Source organism: Notolabrus celidotus, chromosome 2 (assembly GCF_009762535.1).
Source record: "Notolabrus celidotus isolate fNotCel1 chromosome 2, fNotCel1.pri, whole genome shotgun sequence".
Classification (NCBI taxonomy): domain Eukaryota; kingdom Metazoa; phylum Chordata; class Actinopteri; order Labriformes; family Labridae; genus Notolabrus; species Notolabrus celidotus.
In genome coordinates, this window is record NC_048273.1 from 2,103,301 (window position 1) to 2,124,335 (window position 21,035).

A 21,035-nucleotide genomic window follows, 5' to 3' on the forward strand; every position below is an offset into this window, starting at 1 on the left:
TTACAATTTAATTAATTAACGATTTGGATTTCATGAGCCTACTTTTCAAACAGGCCTTAAATGTTGTTGCTTAATGTGACATGAAAAGAAAAGAACCACTAAAATGAACTCTCCTGAAAAGATTGTGTCTCTAAAGGTTCTTCTCTGTGTTGAACCGGACTGAATATGTAACTCACCCCGGTCGTGGTATTGAGTTCAGCCAGCAGGAAGAAGACGTACTCCTGTCCGGGTTCAAGGGGCTTGTTCTCACAGCTGCTGTGGCGGTGGTCGGATCCCACGGTGAAGCTGGAGGGCAGCTGCCTGAAACAGGCTGTGATGTAGGGCTTCCTCTGGTCCAGCTGAGCCAGCTGACGGCGTGAGCGGCGCTTCAGGGTCACCTCACGCAACAGCTGATCGAAGCAACAGAGTATTAGTTTACCTTTCGCTTTATTGGAGGGCCTCTTAAGTTGCACTGGCGTCTCCCCACAATCATCTCTCTCTCTCTTCATCTCCCTCTATCCCTCTCTTCAACACGGTCTCAGCAGATGTGTGTCTAACATGAGTCTGGTCCTGTTGGAGGTTTCTGCCTGTTAAAGGAAGTTTGTCCTTGCCACTGTAACTTGCTAAATGCTGCAAAGTGCTCTGCTCATGGTGGATTAAGATGAGATCAGACTGAGTCCTGTCTGGAAGATGGGACTGGATCTGATCCTGTCTTGATGTTGGGTCTTTGTTAATAAGTACGGTCTAGACCTGCTCTGTTTGGAAACATTTATTGGGTTTTGGCGCTTTATAAATAAAGATTGATTGATATTTTTTGCCCTGCATGAAAGACCAGACTTTCACGTAACCAAGCTCTCAACTTCAAACCCTTCTCTTCATTTCAAGCTGCAGACAGGCGGCAGTAAGAGGAGGGAATGCATGTAATCCCAAATCCTATAGGGGCTGCTGGTGTTGATCTGACAGTCAAGGTGACCCTGGACTATGGGAAGAGTGGGAGAAGAGAGGGCTGTGCTCTCCTCAGCATGCTCAGAGGGATATATTAGCTTATCTGTGTCTGTGTGGCCTCTCCTCATGTCTGGTAACTGGCGTGCAAATATAAAACTGCACATTAAAGAATGGGTTATGCCCGTTTCTCTACCAAGTGCAACTAAATTGACCCAATGCTAGAGGAAAACTCCTTATTTTCAGCTTTAAAGGTATCCTACCTCCTCCATGTCCATCTCATCTGGATTCTTAAGGTTCTTTACGGTCACTGAGGTCCTCCTCAGCGGAACCACGACCACATAGAAGTTCCTGAAAGTACGGCAACAAGGTAAGTTACTGAAAACCAAGAGAATACCAAGAAATCCCAAATCAGAAACCATCATTTCAATGAGTTTGTTCCAATAATAACGTCACTATCAGCCTCCAATGTGGCTTAAAATTGAGTATTGACAAGATCTCGAAATGATGCACCAATTTGAAACCAGTATCCTATCATATGGATCAGAAACTGAATCCATGACCTACAGTTGAACCTTCAAACTCCAACCCCAAAAGCGCCCGATACTCACTTCACTTCCTTGTTATCGACCGGTGGGAAGGACATGGTGGGCATGTTGTCGGACTCAGCGAAGATGTCCAGTTTGGGTTTCTTGACCAGGATCAGGGGAGCAGTCTTGGCGACCACGCGGTGTCTCGTCCCTCCGTCCATGCTCTCTTGGCACGTCACCCTGAACTCGTAGGTGCTGTTGTGCCTCAGCCCCGTGACGAGCACCCTCATCTGCCTGGCGTCCACGTCCATCTTCTGACGGTTGTATTCAATCTAACGTTGGAGAGAGATCCAGGAGTTTACAATCATTGTTGGGTGAACAGATTGGGGGTTGAATAGACTTTGGGATTTAGGTAAGATTTCTTTCCACCCACAATTAGAATGATTCTAAAAACTCACCGTGCATTTGTAAGGAGACCTGCTTTCAGAAAACTTCCATGCAAGAACCACCGTGGTCTTTGTGGCCCACTTGACGGTGAAGTTCTTTGGAACATCTGTTGATCGGACAAACGGAAGAAAGAAACAAAAAGAAAGAAACCCAGAGAAAGTGGAGTTAGTGAACCAAACTTATGGAAAGACCTAGGAGTGAGAAACAAAAGAAGAGCACAGTTTGAATAAAGTAAAACAGCTGTTCCCCCTGCAACGTTCCTCTTGATTGGAGAGGGAGTGTAACGGTGAGCTGTGATTGGCTGTGAGAAGGGCAACGCCATTGGTTAAGACACACAGCACGAAAGACTCATGGACGACAAACCCATGGAGCACAAAGGTGCGCCCCCTAGCGAGCCAACGCGGGTAGTGCCAACCCGACTCATCACCTTTTGAACCCACGACCACTTGAGGATTAATTGACCCACGTGGTCTCGGCGTTTCGCAGAGTCCGGGTTGGCACTGTCAACGGGCCGCCAAGAGAGCATAGAGACAGACCCAAAACAAAGCATGCCAACAGTCCTCAGCAGTGCATCTGGGGGATGCCATGCCACAAGCTGTCCCGTGTCAGGACAGGGGGGGTGGGGAGTAGGGAAGGAAGGGGGGTTAGGGAGGGTGGTATATCTCAAAACAAACCCAAAACCAAAAATAACATAAAGAACAAATATCTGCTTCTGTCATCTGAGAATATTCAGAACATACTCTGAGAGTGACTGGGTTTGACTGAGGTCCTACCTTGTCTCATAACTGGGGGTGTGAGATGACATTAGCTGTGTGAGTGTGCTCGGTAAAGGGTTGCAAGGACGACTGACAGGAGTGTCTGACCAGACAGCACTTACCTTGAGCTCTAGGCTGCTCTCCTCTTTCTCAAAATGACTGACTATAACTTACTGACTTGTGCTTTACCTGCTTTGGGTTAGTGAGGTGAGTGTCCCACATCAAACAATTTTAGCATCATGTTTTGCTCTCTTGAGGAGTGGAGGTGGTTGTAGGAGAGGGTGGGGCAGTTTTCATTTTTGCGTTGCCGCAGATTACATTTAGCAGATTACCAACCCCCTTCCAATCGGGTTCTGAAAGAAATGGGCAAGCCCTACCTGTTGGATCAAAGGCCACGGTCCGATACTGGATAGGCGGGCTGTAGGGCCCTGGACCTACGCTGGTGTGTGCACGTATTTTCACATCATACGCCGAGTTTGGTCTGAGGCTGTTGAGCACATAGCTGGACTGGCTGGGGGGTAACCGGAGCTCACTTGGTACTCCTCCAGAGCCGGCTTCCTTATAGGCCAAAGTGTACGCCGTGATAACCCCGTTCCTCTCCGCCAGCACCGGTGGAGACCACGACAGCTGCACTGAGCAGCACGTCACGTTTGAGCTCTCATCAATATGAGGGTAGCCCCCCGGCGTATTCTCGGGCAAATTGAGTTCTACAAAAGCCTCCTCCCCAAAGCCCCCCCTGCTCTTGGCTGAGATCTTAAAGAGGTAGGTGGCCCCTCGGTGAATGTTGACCACAGAGTACTGGCGTTCTTGTGGAGCGAACTCCAGCGTGGCCAGAGGAGCCACGTCTCTCCGGCCGAACTGGAGCCGGAAGCCCATCAGGTCCATGCCGTTAGTGAGGTCAGGAGGATCCCAGCGAACCACAGCGGATGTGTCTGAGTCCTGAGCCACTGACAGATAGGGCTGACCAGGCACTGCAGGGACAGAGAAACACAGCACATCTTAACGTTCCTGTTGAACGGACATGAATGCTTTTAAAATGACAAACATCAATCAGAACCCAGAAGTTCAACAAGAGGTGCGTTTGGGCGACGAATGATGCTTTCCAAGATATGCAACACTTTGGAGGAACATCATGTAACAAGACAACAACTGTGAATGTCTTTAAATGAAACAACATCATTTCTTTAAAAACATTTTCACGTATGTTTGTTTAAAAAGTGTTAAAATAAGGTTTATGTCCCCTCATATATCCCCTCCATCTGCCTAGACTGCTATAGGCTTAGACTGCCACACTGGGATCCTGTCCTTCCCTCTCTCTCCTCTTAAAAATGAGCTGAATTTGAAAGTTGTACGTCAGAAATGAGGACTATTGTGAGACTTGTCTTAATATGCTGCTTGTCGTACCTCTCTAAAAATAATATGGGAGGTCGAGCCTTCAGTTATCAGGCCCCTCTCCTTTGGAATCATCTACCAGTCAGGGTCCGGGAGGCAGACACCCTCTCTACTTTTAAGAGTAGGCTTCAAACTTTCCTTTTTGATAAAGCTTATAGTTAGAGCTGGATCAGGCTTGGACCAGCTCTTAGTTATGCTGCTATAGGCTTAGACTGACACACTGGGATCCTGTCTTTCCCTCTCTCTCCTCTCTCTGCCTGTCTCTCACTTTAACTCTTCCTGTCCCATTAAAGTTACTAACCATAGACCTTTCTGGAGTCCCTGAGCTCCCTTGTCTTGTAGGTTCCTCTGGATCCACTATCGGCTCAGACTGCAACTGCTATAGTCTCAGACTGCTTTAGGCTAAGACCGCTATAGGTCCAGACTATTTTAGGGTTAGACTGCTTAAGTCGTAGACTGCTTTAGACTGCCAGGGGAACTGACACACTGGGATCCTGTCTTTCCCTCTCTCTCCTCTCTCTGCCTGTCTCTCACTTTAACTCTTCCTGTCCCATTAAAGTTACTAACCATAGACCTTTCTGGAGTCCCTGAGCTCCCTTGTCTCGTAGGTTCCTCTGGATCTCTGCTTCTGTGGACGTGCCAGACTCCAGCTGCTACAACTACTACTATCCGTCTCCCCTCTATCATCTCTCTCTCTCTTCATCTCCCTCTATCCCTCTCTCCAACACGGTCTCAGCAGATGTGTGTCTAACATGAGTCTGGTCCTGCTGGAGGTTTCTGCCTGTTAAAGGAAGTTTGTCCTTGCCACTGTAACTTGCTAAATGCTGCAAAGTGCTCTGCTCATGGTGGATTAAGATGAGATCAGACTGAGTCCTGTCTGGAAGAGGGGACTGGTCTTGATGTTGGGTACATAGAGTACGGTCTATAGACCTGCTCTGTTTGGAAACATTTGTTAGGATTTGGTGCTTTATAAATAAAGATTGATTGATTGAAGTTCAGCATTGCTTAGTTTAACTGAGTTGACATTGCAGACCTGTTTGATATTGAAGAACTTGTCCTTTGCATATCTGGAGATGAGCTGATCTTGCTGAGGACACAAGGGAGGGACCGTTCAGTGTGAAGCTAATCTGATGAGCAGCTAAAGTAAACAGCAGTTCTTCAGAACACTTGAAGCAGCCACTCCAGGGGCCAAGAAGTCAGCCCAACACAAACTGTAGTAACGCCCGCTCTGTAGTAAATATAAACAGATTACAGAGTCTCAACCAGGAGGGATTGAAATTCCATCCATCCATGAGATAACCCCGTGCAGGAAGCTGTGGAGTGATCAGCTCACCCATTACCATTTCATGATACACGGGCGCTCCAGCCAGAATCATTTCTGTACAGCAAAAGCATCACTAAAACTTTAAGCAGAGAGCAGCGCCTCTTCCTGCTGCCGGAGTCATCCCTTGTTGTAAAATGGATGATCTACACTTGGGGTCTAGACACCATTCTTCAGAGTGGCCCAGTTTCGCTGCTCTTATGGATGACACGCGTCTCATCTTAACTCTCCTTTTAAGGCCCCATCAGTATGATGGAGGCTGCAGTTGTTCGGGGAAGCCTTCAGTCCTCAAGTTGCCGTCACGGCTTTGAGAGAGATGAGAGCGGCTGATTCGCACTCGAGCACCGAGTCGTTCTGTAAATAGATCCTATCTTTACTCACTCGTGTCTGTTCCACCTTCTCAGGAAGCCGGTGACTAAAAGTAAGACTACAAATGCAGGTGTTAGTTTATCTACTGTTATCAATTAAACCTCATGCATACACGTGCCTCCACTGGGGCTTGCTGCAAATGAGTTCACACTGCCTGTAAGAGCTTTCTCAGCATAATTATGAATAAAAAGTGCTGAGTCAGCTGAATTAAAATTAAATACATTATTTTAATGTGCAAAAAAACATCCCATTATTATCTTAAGCAGGCACAAATAGGATGCATTTGCCTTTTCGTGCATCCAGAGTTTGTTAAGCGCAACATGTAAGCATTTATTTAAGCCCTATGTTTCTGTTTGCATTGTTTGGGTCTTATCTACATCTGCTGGTTTGCATCTTTGAGTTTAAAAATGATAATAATAATAATAATGCATTTTATTTATAGGCGCCTTCCTTGACACTCAAGGTCACTTTACATCATTAAAACAAACACAGAGTTTAAGTAACAAACGGTAAATAAAATACAGTTTAAAAAGTTTTAAATGAATTGACAGTGACAGTTTGAGTCAGTATCACGGAGGTCAGGTGGGAGAGAGTTCCAGGCGAGCAGGGGGGACAGAGAGATGGATGGAGGATGAGGATCTTAGGGTGTGGACGGGAGGAGGTCAGAGAGATATGGAGGGGCGAGGTGAGGAGAAGTATTTTGTAGTGGATCCGGTGTGTGATGGGGAGCCAGTGGAGCTGTTGCACTTTTAAGAGTAGGCTTAAAACTTTCCTTTTTGATAAAGCTTATAGTTAGAGCTGGATCAGGCTTGGACCAGCTTTTGTCATGCTGCTATAGGCCTAGACTGCCGGGGGAACTGGCGCACTGACACACTGGGATCCTAGCTCACCCCCTTCCCCTCAAACCCCTTCATCACTTACTTTAACTCTCCCTGTCCCATTAAAGTTACTAACCATAGACCTTTCTGGAGTCCCTGAGCTCCCTTGTCTAGTAGGTTCCTCTGAGCTGCCGTAGACGTCCTCCTGCTGCGGACGATCTGGACTCCAGCGGCAACAGCTTCTACTACTCGTCTCATCACTATCACTTCTCTCTCTTACTCCCCTCAATCCCTCTTTCCAGACCCAACTCGGTCTCAGCAGATGTGTGTCTAACATGAGTCTGGTCCTGCTGGAGGTTTCTGCCTGTTAAAGGAAGTTTTTCCTCTCCACTGTAACTAGCTAAATACTGCGATTTGCAATGCTCATGGTGGATTAAGGTGGGGTCAGACTGAGTCTGATCCTGTCTTGGTGTTGGGTCTCTGTTCATAATTTGACATAGAGTGGTCTAGACCTGCTCTGTTTGTAAAAGAGTCTTGAGATAATGTTTGTTGTGATTTGGCGCTATACAAATAAAGATTGATTGATTGATTGATTGATTGATTGATTGATTGATTGATTGATTGATTGATTGATTGATTGATGGATTGATGGGTGTGATGTGCTGGATGGAGGCGGTGCGTGTGATGATACGGGCGGCTGGGTTTTGGACCAGTTGTAGTTTATGGAGGGTTCTGTGGGGGAGGCCAAACAGAAGGGAGTGGCAATAGTCCAAGCTGGAGGTGACGAGGCTGTGAACCAGAATGGCGGTGGAGTGGGGAGTGAGTGAAGGATGGAGATGGTTAATATTGTGTAAGTGGAAGTAGGCGGACACCCAGACTCTTAACTTGAGGGGAGGGGAAGTTGGACGAGTTGTCGATGGGAATGGAGAAGCTATGGAGTTTGTTTCATGTAGATTTTGTGCCAATTAGAAGAAGTTCAGTCTTATTGCTGTTTAATCTGAGGAAGTTTGAGGTGAACCAGGACTTTAATTCTAGGAGGCAATTGATTAGGGAAGAGGGTGGAAGTGAGGAGCCTGGTTTGGTTGAGAGGTAGAGCTGGGTGTCATCAGTGTAGCAGGGGAAGATGTGACCAAGGGGGAGGAGGTAGATGATAAACAGCAGGGGCTCCAGGACAGAGCCCTGGGGTACACCTGTGGTGACTGGATGGGAGGTGAATGATTTAAGTTGAATGAACTGAGTACAGCCTGAAAGGTACGAGTGAAACCAGTTGAGAGGTGTGTTTGTGATACCAATGCAGAAGAAGAATGGTGTGTGAGACTCAGACCAAGCAGGAGGAGAGCGGATAGTGAACCGGAGTCAGCAGCAAGGAAGGAGGAAGGAGGAGGTCATTAGTGATTTTGACGAGTGCTGTTTCAGTGCTATAGAGAGGACGGAAACCAGACTGGACAACAGCATAATGGACTGAATGCATATTGTGTTTGCACATGTATGTGTGTGTGTGTGCTGGCTCTGTCTCCTATATCACCATTCCACCTGCACACAGAGCTCTCCTGGCTTCCTGCCCAGCATGGACTTAAAGTAATTTGGAGAAGGCAGCATTAGTCTGGGGTAAAAGTGCTCCCTCTCAGTGGAATAGTATCATTGTGCGTGTGTGTGTGTCTGTGTACATGTACCTACATACAGTATAAATTCCTGCAGGAGGATGTAAGCCTTAATGTGCATGTAGTAAAAAAAACACACACACACACACACACACACACAAAGCATTCCACTTTGCAGTCCTCTCCTTTCGCTCTTATTATTCATTTCCGCTGGCTAATGGTCTCCTTTCTGAGGGCTGCTGCTGCTGGCGGAAGACGGGGTTGGTGGGTGGATGGTGGCGAGTCGGCTGAGCCTTTTCCCAGTAATGGAAAGGCGGGGGCGCCTGGAGTTGGGTGAGACGAATGCTCCTAATACTCCTCGGCTAGATACTACAGCTCAGCTTGGTGTCATTTAAAAGCCCACTCTGCCTTCGTGCTTCACGCTAATCAAGGAAGTAGAATGGGAGATAACGATCCTGTGATGACTCTGAGCGTCCGTGTTGTCCATACTAAATGTTCTGTGTTCGGCTCCAGACTTCAACAGGGTACGGATGTGTCCGTTACAGCCTTCATGGCCTTGAAAAGACATCATTATTTTTACATTTAAAACAGTGGTCAATTGCACCCTCGGGCGGGGGAGAGGATGGCGGGTACTGACCCTGCAGATTGGTGTTGGGAGGTGGTTTGTTTTTTCATCGTGCAACAGGGTGATGAGGGAGAGAGCAAGGGCATGGTGAGGGGGTGAAAAATGAGTGAATGAAGGATGATGAAGGTGACCGGGAACAAGGAGCAATCTGCTGCAAAGAGGGGCCAACAGGGATATGAGGACGCACACGTGTGTGTGTGCGTGTGTGTACATGAGTGATTCCTCGATTCTTCGCCACCATGATTGTCCCTCTCCTCCGTGTTCATCTCTCTCCTCCCTAATACTCTACCTTATTCTTTCACCATCTCTCCAGTGCTCCCCTTTGCACCCTGCCCAATCCCCTCTTTCATTTACTACACCCCCTCCTCCCCTCTCCTCGCTCCCTCACCCCTCCTCCAACCCCTCCATCCCTCTTTCTCTCTACAACCTATTCAGCTTTGACCCTGGTTCAATCCCTCCTCGTGGGCCTCCAGCACGTTTCCCATCAGGCTGCAGTATTAACAGCCTGCTGTTGACACTCACTCAGCCTGATTGAGAAAGTGGTGATCAGGTTTCCTTCTCATTTCCTGCCTCTCTGGTGCACACCACAAATCTGCACATTCACACCATCTTATATCCAGATACACGACCTCTGAGCATGTCTGGTGTTAACATGCTGCAAATGTATACAAATGTTAAATCTGTCGGGCTTGATATGAGGCTTAAATATTAACCCTTAGGAATAATGATAATGTTAAAACCTGATTGGTAGATTTATCTGTGACTGTAACCTATATCAGGATACTAGAATTATCTCAAGACATGCAGGAGGTAAAAGGTCAAGACCAACCCATCACTCTCTTTTCTGCTTTACTTTGTCCTGCCTTTCTTTTTTCATAAAGCTTAGAGCTGGATCAGGCTTGGACCAGCTCTTAGTTATGCTGCTATAGGCATAGACTGCTTTATGCTCAGACTGCTATAGGCTCAGACTTTTTCAGGCTCAGACTTCTATAGGCTTAGACTGCCATACAATCAGACTGCTATAGGTTAAGACTGCTATAGGTTCAGACTGCCATAGGCTTAGACGGCTATAGGCTTATAACTGCTATAGGTTCAGACTGCTATAGGTTTAGACCGCTATAGGTTTAGACCGCTATAGGTTTAGGCCGCTCTAGGCTCAGACTGCTAAAGGTTTAGATCACTATAGGTTTACACCGCTATAGGCTGAGACCACTATAGGCTCAGACTGCTAAAGGCTCAGACTGCCATAGGCTTAGACGGCTATAGGCTTATAACTGCTATAGGTTTAGACTGCTATAGGTTAAGACCGCTATAGGTTTAGACCGCTATAGGTTTAGACCGCTCTAGGCTCAGACTGCTAAAGGTTTAGATCGCTATAGGTTTACACCGCTATAGTCTGAGACCACTATCGGCTCCGACTGCTATAGGCTGAGACCACTATAGGCTCAGACTGCTAAAGGCTCAGACCACTATAGGCTCAGACTGATGGGCTCAGACTGCTATAGGCTTAGACTGCTAAGGGCTCAGACTGCTATAAGTTTAGACTTCATACGGCTTCGACCACTATAGTCTCAGATTACTATAGGCTCAGGCTGCTAAAGGCTCAGACCACTATAGGCTCAGACCACTATAGGCTCAGACCACTATAGGCTCAGACTGCTATAGGCTCAGACTACTATAGGCTCAGACCACTAAAGGCTCAGACCACTATAGGCTCAGACCACTATAGGCTCAGACTGCCATAGGTTTAAATCGCTATATGCTTAAAACTGCTATAGGCGCAGACTGCTAAAGGCTCAGATTGCTAACGGCTTAGACCACTACAGTCCCAGACTGCTATAGGCTCAGACTGTTATAGTCTCAGACTACTATAAGCTTGACTGCTATAGGCTCAGACCACTATAGGCTCAGACTGCTATAGACTGCCAGGGGAACTGACACACTGGGATCCTGTCTCTCCTCTCTCTGCCTGTCTCTTATTTTAACTCTTCCTGTCCCATTAAAGTTACTAACCATAGACCTTTCTGGAGTCCCTGAGCTCCCTTGTCTCGTAGGTTCCTCTGGATCTCTGCTGCTGTGGACATGGTCCAGACTCCAGCTGCTACAACTACTATTATCCGTCACCCCACTATCATCTCTCTCTCTCTTCATCTCCCTCTGTACCTCTCTCCAACACGGTCTCAGCAGATGTGTGTCTAACACGAGTCTGGTCCTGCTGGAGGTTTCTGCCTGTTAAAGGAAGTTTGTCCTCGCCACATTGATTGATTAAGGAGTGTGTTTGTTTGTGGAGAGTGGGGGTAGGTTTAAAGGTGTAATTGGTTAAAATGGCGTGGTTGAAGGATGCAGTGTGAGAGTAGAGGAGAGGAAGAGAGGGGGACCATTACATCGACATTTTCTCACTGGAACAAAATAACAATGAAGAAGTTCTTAAACACCCAGTGAGGGAGACGGGACTGATGTGTCTGAAGTATCCACACCTTTTCAGACTCACACACAGGCGTTCCTCAGCATCCTTTCAGGGGATATAACAATCAGAATAAAGTGCTTTGAGGTGGGGAGGGTGGGAGCTGTCAAGATATTTCAAGAGCAGGAAATCCCACTAATGTGTTCTGTTCCTGTCCAACAACAACGTAGTTCATCTGCATCAATATCTCAACTCTGACTGCAACACAATCGATGCCTAATACAAACTGTTTCCCATAATGACACACAGGATGAATAATAAGACATAAATTACTGCTGTTAAGTTTAAAATGCTGCATTGTTGGCTTCCTGAGAGTCTCCCCCTGACTTGTCTTACCCCAGATCTTTCATACACACACAGGGTCCAACGTTACTGTCAGCTTCCTATAGAGAATTACAGCTGAGAAACATGCTGTTTGATTTTGTTTTGAGTTTTCTGACAGTTTTTCCTCTCTTTTTTTTTAAACTTCCTCACAACACAGGGCAAGAAGAAGAAGATAGAAAAGGATGTCATTGATTGTGTCTGTGAAAAACTCCTCAATGTGCAGATGGGATGGCAGAATAACACTTCCAGGCGCAAACATTTCAATCTTTTGTCAATACAGACTCTGTCGGCTCCCTTAACAAGAAAAAAAAAAACGCCTCGCATTGGCCGTGGTTACATTTTCTTCTTCTTCTTCTTTTGCAAAGCAAGAGAGAGATAGGAAAGTATGAATCATGAAAAAAAGGCACTTTTCAAACCTGGCTTTCATTCAGCAAACAAAGACAGTTCCAGCTACAGATAGAGCGATGTTTGTCTGTGACTCATAAAAAAGTTTCCCTGTTTTCATGCTCGACAGTGTTCGGAGATACACTTCTGCAGACTTTATATAAACGTATATACGACAGAGGAAGGAGAGGAACGCAGGAGGAAGACATTAAAGACTATATCACGGATAGGAATTGGTTTGAAGTAGTAAAAAAATAAAGTTATGATGCTCTATATTGAATTTTCTGTTTGGTACTTTTTCCACAAATTAACAGAACTCTGACGTCATCGTGTCGTGAAGGCTATCGCAGGAAAAACACCAAAAACTTTAAAGGTGACATATCATGCAAAATGGACTTTTTAATGGTTCTCTACCTGAAATATGTGTCCCTGTCTACAAACCCCCCCGAGAATGAAAAGAATCCATTCTGCCCCTGTTCTGATTTCTCCACCTTTCTGTAAATGTGTGCTGAAACCAGCCGTTTCAGTTTTCAGTGTTTTTGCTACGTCACAACAATATCCGGTCTGTAACAGGAAGTCAGAGCTCGGAGCTTGTTCAGCCCATAGACTGTATAAAATACAACTCAACCCCTCCTCCGTTTTTCATTCCCTGCACACATGTGTGCTAACAAGGAGCTTAGGAGGGAGGCATGCTAGTTGTAGGCTGTCTTAATAAACACAAAGGTCTGTTTGACTCCCCACGTCTGCAGATTTGAAGATCTAGTGGATGATTTTTAGTTTTCATGGATAAGTGCTAGCGCTAATTAGCATAGCCACATAGCTATATGTTCATAGCTGTAGCTGTAGCTGTAGCTGTGTACCAAGACACACATCGACATACTGACAAATAAAACAACAAGAAACACTAAATCTGTGACCAATCCTTCAGAAAAGGTCCCGCTGCCTTTCTGGCAGAGGTCTGTTTGACTCCCCACGTCTGCAGATTTGAAGATCTAGTGGATGATTTTTATTTATCATGGATAAGTGCTAGCGCTAGTTAGCATAGCCACATAGCTACATGTTGGTAGCTGTGTACCAAGACACACGTCTACATACTGATAAATAAAACAACAAGAAACACTAAATCTGTGACCAATGGTTCAGAAAGGTCCTGCTGCAGGCGCCTCTCCGTCAGGATCAGATTCTGGATCAGATTCAGAGGGTTGAAGTAACGCGATCTCTGAGCAGCCGTGTATATTCAGCCAACATGTAAACATTAGATCAACGTGCCGGAGAGCCGAGGCCACACCCACTTCCTGAGGGGGCGTGGTCAGAGAGAAAACAGAGTGTTGTGAGGAGGACTGAAGAAGAGGGTTTTTCAGGCAGACCAAAATCTGATTTCAAAGTGTTTTTTTGAGCATAAACTTTAAAGACATGTTTTGGGGACCTCTTAGACCAATATATGTTAATGAAAAAAGCGTGATATGTCACCTTTAAAGGCTCCAAAATAAATGTGTGCATTTGTGCAAACATAAGAGAATTGGTTCTGCAGAATATTTGCACCTCTCCTGAGAGGTTCTGCAGAGACCGTTTAAACACTGATGTCAAAACTTAATAAACACCAGGGTAAAAAAATGGGATATATAATGAGATTATATCCTCTCCCACCCAACTCACCCTCCCACCTGCTCGCTTGACCACCATGGGATCGACAGCCTTCAGCCGCTCGGACCCCCCGCCTCTGGAACTCTCTCCCCCAGGACTTACAAAATTCCACCTCTCCCACCACCTTTAAATCCCGCCTCAAAACTCACCCTATCCGCCAAGCCTAGCCTGTATTTATGGGACTGGAATGATTTCACTTTCACTTTCATAATGACTTCACTTTCATTTTTCTAATATTGCATTATTATTCTGTTGTATTTATGTATTTATGTACTGTTGTAAGGTGACCTTGAGTGTCCAGAGAGGCGTATTTTTCATTATCTGTCTTGCTGAATCTAGAAAACCTGTTATTTTTCTATGTGGTATCATTTCATGAATGAAGCAAGCATGCACTTGAGTGGACAATGAGTGGAATTTGAAAGTTGTAAGTCAGAACATGTGGACTTTTGTTAGACTTGTCTGAATATGCTGCTCGTCGTACCTCTCTAAAAGTAGTATGGGAGGTCGAGTCTTCAGCTATCAGGCCCCTCTCCTTTGGAATCATCTACCAGTCAGGGTCCGGGAGGCAGACACCCTCTCTACTTTTAAGAGTAGGCTTCAAACTTTCCTTTTTGATAAAGCTTATAGTTAGAGCTGGATCAGGCTTGGACCAGCTCTTAGTTATGCTGCTATAGGCTTAGACTGCCACACTGGGATCCCCTCTCTCCCTCCCTATCACGTACTTTAATTGATAAACGTACTTCAAAGTTACTAACCATAGACCTTTCTGGAGTCCCTGAGCTCCCTTGTCTCGTAGGTTCCTCTGGATCTCTGCTGCTGTGGACGTGCCAGACTCCAGCTGCTACAACTTCTTTCTTTCCTTCTTTCCTTTCTTCCTTTCTTTTTCTCTTTCTTTCTTTCTTTCCTCCCTTCCTTCCTTCCTTTCTTTCTTTCTTTCTTTCTTCCTTCCTTCCTTCCTTTCTTCCTTTCTTTCTCTCTTTTTTCTTTCCTTCTTTCCTCCCTTCCTTCCTTCCTTCCTTTCTTCCTTCCTTTCTTTCTTTCTTTCTTCCTTCCTTCCTTCGTTCCTTCCTTCCTTCCTTCCTCCCTTCTTTCCTCCCTTCCTTCCTTCCTTTCTTCCTTCCTTCCTTCCTTCCTTTCTTTATTCTCTTTCTTCCTTCCTACCTTCTTTCCTACCTTCCTTCCTTCCTTCCTTCCTTCCTTCCTTCCTTCCTTCCTTCCTTCCTTCCTTTCTTTCTTTCTTTCCTTCTTTCCTCCCTTCCTCCCTTCCTTTCTTTTTCTCTTTCTTTCTTTCTTTCCTTCTTTCCTTCCTTCCTTCCTTCCTTCCTTCCTTCCTTCCATTTCTTTCTTTCTTTCCTTCTTTCCTCCCTTCCTTCCTTCCTTTCTTTCTTTCTTTCCTCCCTTCCTTCCTTCCTTTCTTTTTCTCTTTCTTTCTTTCTTTCCTTCTTTCCTTCCTTCCTTCCTTCATTTCTTCCCTCCCTTCTTTCTTTCCCTCCTTCTTTCTTACTTTCCTTCCTTCCTTCCTTCCTCCCTTCCTTCCTTCCCTCCTTCCTTTCTTTCTTCTTTCCATGTTCCTTCATCCTTTATGTCTCCTTTTCTTATCCCATCCTTTCCTTCTATCCTTTCCTTCACCATTTATTCTCCTCTTTTTCTTTCTTCTGGTCTCCCTCTCTTCTCTCTTTTCTTAGACCTTTCTGGAGTCCCTGAGCTCCCTTGTCTCGTAGGTTCCTCTGGATCTCTGCTGCTGTGGACGTGCCAGACGCCAGCTGCTACAACTACATCTCTCTCTCTCTCTCTCTCTCTCTCTCTCTCTCTCTCTCTCTCTCTCTCTCTCTCTCTCTCTCTCTCTCTCTCTCTCTCTCTCTCTCTCTCTCTCTCTCTCTCTCTCTCTCTCTCTCTCTCTTCACCTCCCTCTATCCCTCTCTCCAACACGGTAGTTCTCAGCAGATGTGTGTCTAACATGAGTCTGGTCCTGCTGGAGGTTTCTGCCTGTTAAAGGAACTTTGTCCTTGCCACTGTAACTTGCTAAATGCTGCAAAGTGCTCTGCTCATGGTGGATTAAGATGAGGTCAGACTGAGTCCTGTCTGGAAGATGGGACTGGATCTGATCCGGTCTTTCTTTCTAAACACAGAAGTTTATTAAGTCTCTGGGATTTTATGGCACCCCCTTGAAACAGGACTCCCTTCTCTTCTCAGACCTCAGGAAATTCCATCCTAGTAAAAAGAAACACAGAACTTTGGGAGCCCTGCGATCCACCAGGCCCACTTTAACATCCCACTGAACATGAAAGACAGCCTCTTCACCCTGAAAAAAAGGCTGCAGAGCCATGTCTCCCCAGTCCTCAACCATTCCCCTTTTCTATTTATCTTGGCCCCCTGGCCTTAACCGTTTCTTTACACTTCAGTAATAAAAGAGGAGCGGCTCTCCCTCTGAGGGACAGACAGAGTGCGCCAGACTGGCATATCAGTCAGCCGGGCCTGACAGGAGGAAGGAGAGTGACAGCACTCTCTCAAGCCCCTTTGGCAGCATCACACTGCCTGACACCTGTAGCACACACACACACCTGTCAGGATCTGTGTGTGTGTGTGTGTGTGTGTGTGTGAGAATGTGTCATGTGAGTACTTTCGTTTATGATCCCATGCAGGCAGATTGGAGAAATCAATGCCCCAGTATTGGACCGTATCACCACGATGTGCTTGATGCACACTATAAGTATGTATGCAGGCTTCCTGTGTGTCTATATGAGTATTGTATAAATGCAGATGTGTGAACATATTGACTCTTTGAAGTCCTGTAAAGCCAGCTGACACACAAAGGCGCTCCCAGCTCGCCTTGACATCTCTAAAAGAAGGCTTTCACGCTCCTCAGGCGACCAGCTCCTCCAGTTGAGATCCCGTTCACGGTAACTAAGCCGTAAGCTTCTGCTGAGGCTCAAGTGGTCCGGTAAAATCTGCGTGCCTGCCAGCGGTAACAAGGGGAAAAACTGAAGAAGACAAGGCTTTGTAGTGTGCAGGCATTAGCTTCTATTTTATCTTTAATGCTCAAACCAACAGCACAACAGGGGTCCTCAAGCTGTCATAATCTGTCTGAAGAATCTACAAGAACCTCACACCAGCTCCTTGATCTCAGAATATCTGTGGACGGGTGTGAGAGCATGATTCAAATGATAAACGCTGCACTTACAGGAGTAAACATCAACCCTGCTGAATGCACTCTTCTTGGTTTCAAACCAGCTTCAGATTATACATTTTAAAGGTTATACAAGCAGGATTGGAATGATGAGGAACCTGTAATCATCCCTGCTCCCTGTATGCTCGAGTCGGCTGGTCTGCATTGTCTACCTGTAGGCTAAATCACTGGCATGTCCTTGTTTAGAAGGCAATTCTTAACTTGCTCCCCTTGTTTTTATGTGATTATATTCATTTAAGAAACACTAGAAGCTTCAGTCTGCGCTCTGTGACCCAGTCACTAAACATGTTTTTGCTTTCGGTCCCCAGAGTGCGTCTTCAAACGGGTAAAAAGAGTGTTAGATACTCAGCTCCTGCAGCCTGGAACCTGCTGCAGGAGGCTGGGTTTGAGTGAGCCTGTCTCTTTAAATGTTTTTAAAAGCAGACTGAAGGTGTTGGAGGAAGATGCATCAGCTTGTAGAAGCTTTGACTGATGACTTCTGTTCTGAAAACCATGATATGCTGTCGTCATGTTTTAGAATTCTGTGTCTCAGCCAGGACACACTTGTAAAAGAGATTCTTAATCTCAATGTGGTTTTCCTGGTTAAATACAATTTAAATAAAGTAAATAAAGTTGACCTTCAAAACTGCAATTCCTCAAGTGTCCACTTGAGGCTGGCTCCAGAAGTACCAGAAACTGCATACACACCCATTCAAAAAAGCCGATCTTTACATCAGAAATAAACATGTTTACAGCCTGGTTCAAAAGACGAGTGTAGTCTGGATAGCTCATTTCTCTAACGTCACACACTGTAGAAGATATTAAGATTGCAAGTTTTCCTATACTGAGAGGCACAGCTGACTTGATTGACAGGCGGGGAACACTGTAGCTGTTAGCGAGGAGGCTAAAGGCCCGCCTCTTTACCTCACACTAGCTCCACAGAAGTTAGGTTGAGTTCAGCATTTCCAATATGGCACCCGCCAATGATCGGCTTCAGAACTAGATGGACGACATTTATAGTTAGAGCTGGCTCAGGCTTGGAGCAGCTCTTAGTTATGCTGCTATAGGCTTAGACTGACACACTGGGATCCTATCTCACCCCCTCATCAATTACTTTAACTCTTCCTGTCCCCTTAAAGTTACTAACCATAGACCTTTCTGGAGTCCATGAGCTCCCTTGTCTCGTAGACGTCCTCCTGCTGTGGACGTTCCAGACTCCAGCTGATATGGACGCACTGGACTCCAGCGGCAACAGGTACTACTACTTGTCTCATCACTATCACCACTCCCTCTCTCTCTTATTCTGCTCTATCCCTCGATTTGTGTCTAACATGAGTCTGGTCCTGCTGGAGGTTTCTGCCTGTTAAAGAGATGTGCCCTCACCACTGTAACTAGCTAAATACTGCGAGGTACAATGCTCATGGTGGATTAAGGGGGGGTCAGACTGAGTCTTACCCTGTCTTGGTGTTGGGTCTCGTACAGTCTATTCCTTTAATCAAAAGCTGAATAAAAAATACGCTTCACTTTTTGCAGCGTGATTAGGTAAAGGTATTAAACCAGCAAATGCATCACTCCTGTTTTTACTGACCTGCCCCTTTGGTCACCACCAGTTTAGGTTTGCTCCGGGCTCCATCCCCCTTGGTGGTGTACGCTGCCACCGTGATGGAGTAAGTGGTGTCTGGCTTAAGTCCTCCAATGACCATTTCCTGTAGGAGACACAGGGACAGGAGAATGTCAAAACATACATTGAATTATTGATGATTGAACCCTCTTCATGCAGCTCAAACTGCCTTATGCAGAATGTTAATCTTGTGAAGTGTTTCCTGGTCCTCTTTATTAATTTTCACGAGGCATGCATTAAACGTAACGCCCCCCCCCCCCCCCCCCCCCCCCCTCTCCCACCGTGTAATGGAAGACCATTCCATTAAGCAAATCCTAAGAGCTGCCAAGGTGGAGCAGGGACATTAGGTATGCAAATGGAAAGTAGCCCCTCTTATTCCTTCAGCCATATTCCAATCAACAACTTAACTTTGTGATAAATGCATGCTGAATGCATCCTGCCCCGTTCGCCGGCAGTTTTTACCTCAGCCATTAAGTTTCCTTGAGTCCTCTTCAAAGAGAGGCTTCCGATCAATTCTAATGAATCTTTCAAGAGAGCAGGTTTGAACGAATGCAGAATGAGGTTTTTAACAGGCTGCTTGGCAGAGGGATGGGAGAGGTCAATAAAGGTAAATGAGCTATAAGTACTGTCGGTACTTGAGATGGTATTCACGTAATGCAGATAGACCGGGGCTTTAAATCTGGGTTCAAAATAAGGGTACAATTCTTTGGGATGAAATATCTGCAGTTGTGAATGATCATTCAGGATCTCACAAGAAAAAAGAAAGCAGGTCTATTCAGGGCGGCAGGAATTCTAAAGCACCACAGAGAAAGTGAAATAATACGGTTTGAAAATCAAAAATTACACACATCACAAAAAAAACACAAGACGACACACACACTGCATCAACACACAGCATGGCACGAGCAGCATTAGCATTCCAGGCACAGTGGGCAGGGGATATTGCATCAGCCACCATTTTGCAGAAGCTAGCCGCCAATAGAAGTTTGTCCTCTTCTCCTTCGTGGCTTATAGAGATAGTGCAGCGGTTGGCTGGCCGGAGTGAGCTGAGGTGAAACCTCTGAGCCACTTTATCCAAACTTATTGAATAAAGTCTGGAGGGGTTGTGTAAACTGTGAATCCAACAAGGCTGATGCAATACCCACTGTTTATTCCCCCCACAGCTACACATAGCACTCAGGCGAAAACTTCGTACTCACATATTCAGCTGTATCGTCCGTTTCCCACTAACCCCCCCCGCCAAAGAGGAGAGTGCAGGAGAGAGAGTGATTTTTTTTTTAAAGAAAGAGAGAGAAGAGAAAAGGAAGAAATAGGATTGTGAGAGACGGGGGCATTAGAGGTTCAGGAGCAGAGGGGTGGATTCAGAAATAGGTCATTGGGGGTTTTTTTTGGGGGTGAGGATAGAGAGAAGCTGTTTGGAGCTTAAGGAGAACCTGGAACCAGGAGGAGAGATGGACAGGTCTGCCTGGAGAGCCTGAGATTACTGAGAGGCTGCACCAACACTGAGATAACTGAGTGTCAGGGGGCGTGTCCTGACTTTCTAACTTGACTCATGATGGCACCAATTATAGTGTATTTAACTTCTAACATGAAGTCCAACTGAACCAAACTTATGTTGGATCACTGTGCATTCTGAAATTAACACAAAAGGTTGTATCATGCTGCACAGAAGGATGGAGCATTGGTGTAACTTTCTGTTCTACTGAAGACTAAAGATGAAATTCAAAGAGGAAGTCTTTTTAATTACCCTCAAAATGTCAGAAGATCCATTTTGGATGAATATTTTTGAAGTCACTTTGGTAGCTGTTTGTTTTTATAATATTAAAGCCTTTAAGGGTAGGGTGCTTATAAAAGCAGCAGGAGTGATCACACAGGTGTGTGTATAAGGCCGTACTACATGGTCTGTTGTCTTATTTATGGTCTTTATTGACTCTGTTTGTCGTTCCTCTGTCTCACTCTGTGATTTTAATGTTTTTGCTGCTTCATGCTGGTCTGAGCTTCGAGGTCACCTTAAACTGGATTATTCTATTAGATTGGAGGATTTTAAAACGAGGATAAAGGATCATCTGATCAATAGTTGCTTGTTTTTGTTGTTTTGTCCTGATCTCCATATTAAACTTGTTATCCTGCTGTCTCGGATGGAGACTTTGCATCTCAATGGGAATAATCCTGGTAAAAATAAAGGTTAAGGCTCAAATAAATCCTCAGAAGACTCAAAGAAAGTGAGAGTTTGTGGTATTTAGTACAAACAAAAGCTACAGTAATGTAGTAACAGTGCTTTTAATGTCTTTTTAACCCTCTTCTTGGTTTGAGCTTCAGGGTCGCCTGAAACTGGATTGATAAATTCGATTGGAGGATTTTAAAACTAGGATAAAGGATGATCTGATCAGCTTGCCCACATGTTTTAGAGATTAACACTGCTCATTTATAAATCTGTGTAATACTTTTCACTGTATGTTTTGTCCTGTTCCATTTGTGAATCTTTTTATGCTGCTGTCTTGGCCAGGACTCCCTTGAAAGAGAGACTTTGTATCTCAATGGGAATATTCCTGGTAAAATAAAGGTTAAATACAAAAAAGTTTAATGTGCTGGTTTGAGTTTAAGTTAAAGGCTGATTTTTAAATTATAATTTTTTATAATTTTTAATTAATTT

General features: G+C 45.3%; 1 protein-coding gene across 1 annotated transcript in view; it reads right to left on the reverse strand.

Annotated features, from left to right (window-relative positions):
* ptprsa (protein tyrosine phosphatase receptor type Sa) overlaps nucleotides 1-21,035 on the reverse strand; it is a 290,186-nt gene that overhangs the window by 66,812 nt on the left and 202,339 nt on the right. The window contains 6 exon segments of the mRNA XM_034711280.1: nucleotides 177-389; nucleotides 1,185-1,272; nucleotides 1,533-1,783; nucleotides 1,910-2,004; nucleotides 3,031-3,624; nucleotides 18,350-18,467. Of these exon segments, the coding sequence (XP_034567171.1) occupies nucleotides 177-389; nucleotides 1,185-1,272; nucleotides 1,533-1,783; nucleotides 1,910-2,004; nucleotides 3,031-3,624; nucleotides 18,350-18,467 (1,359 nt within the window).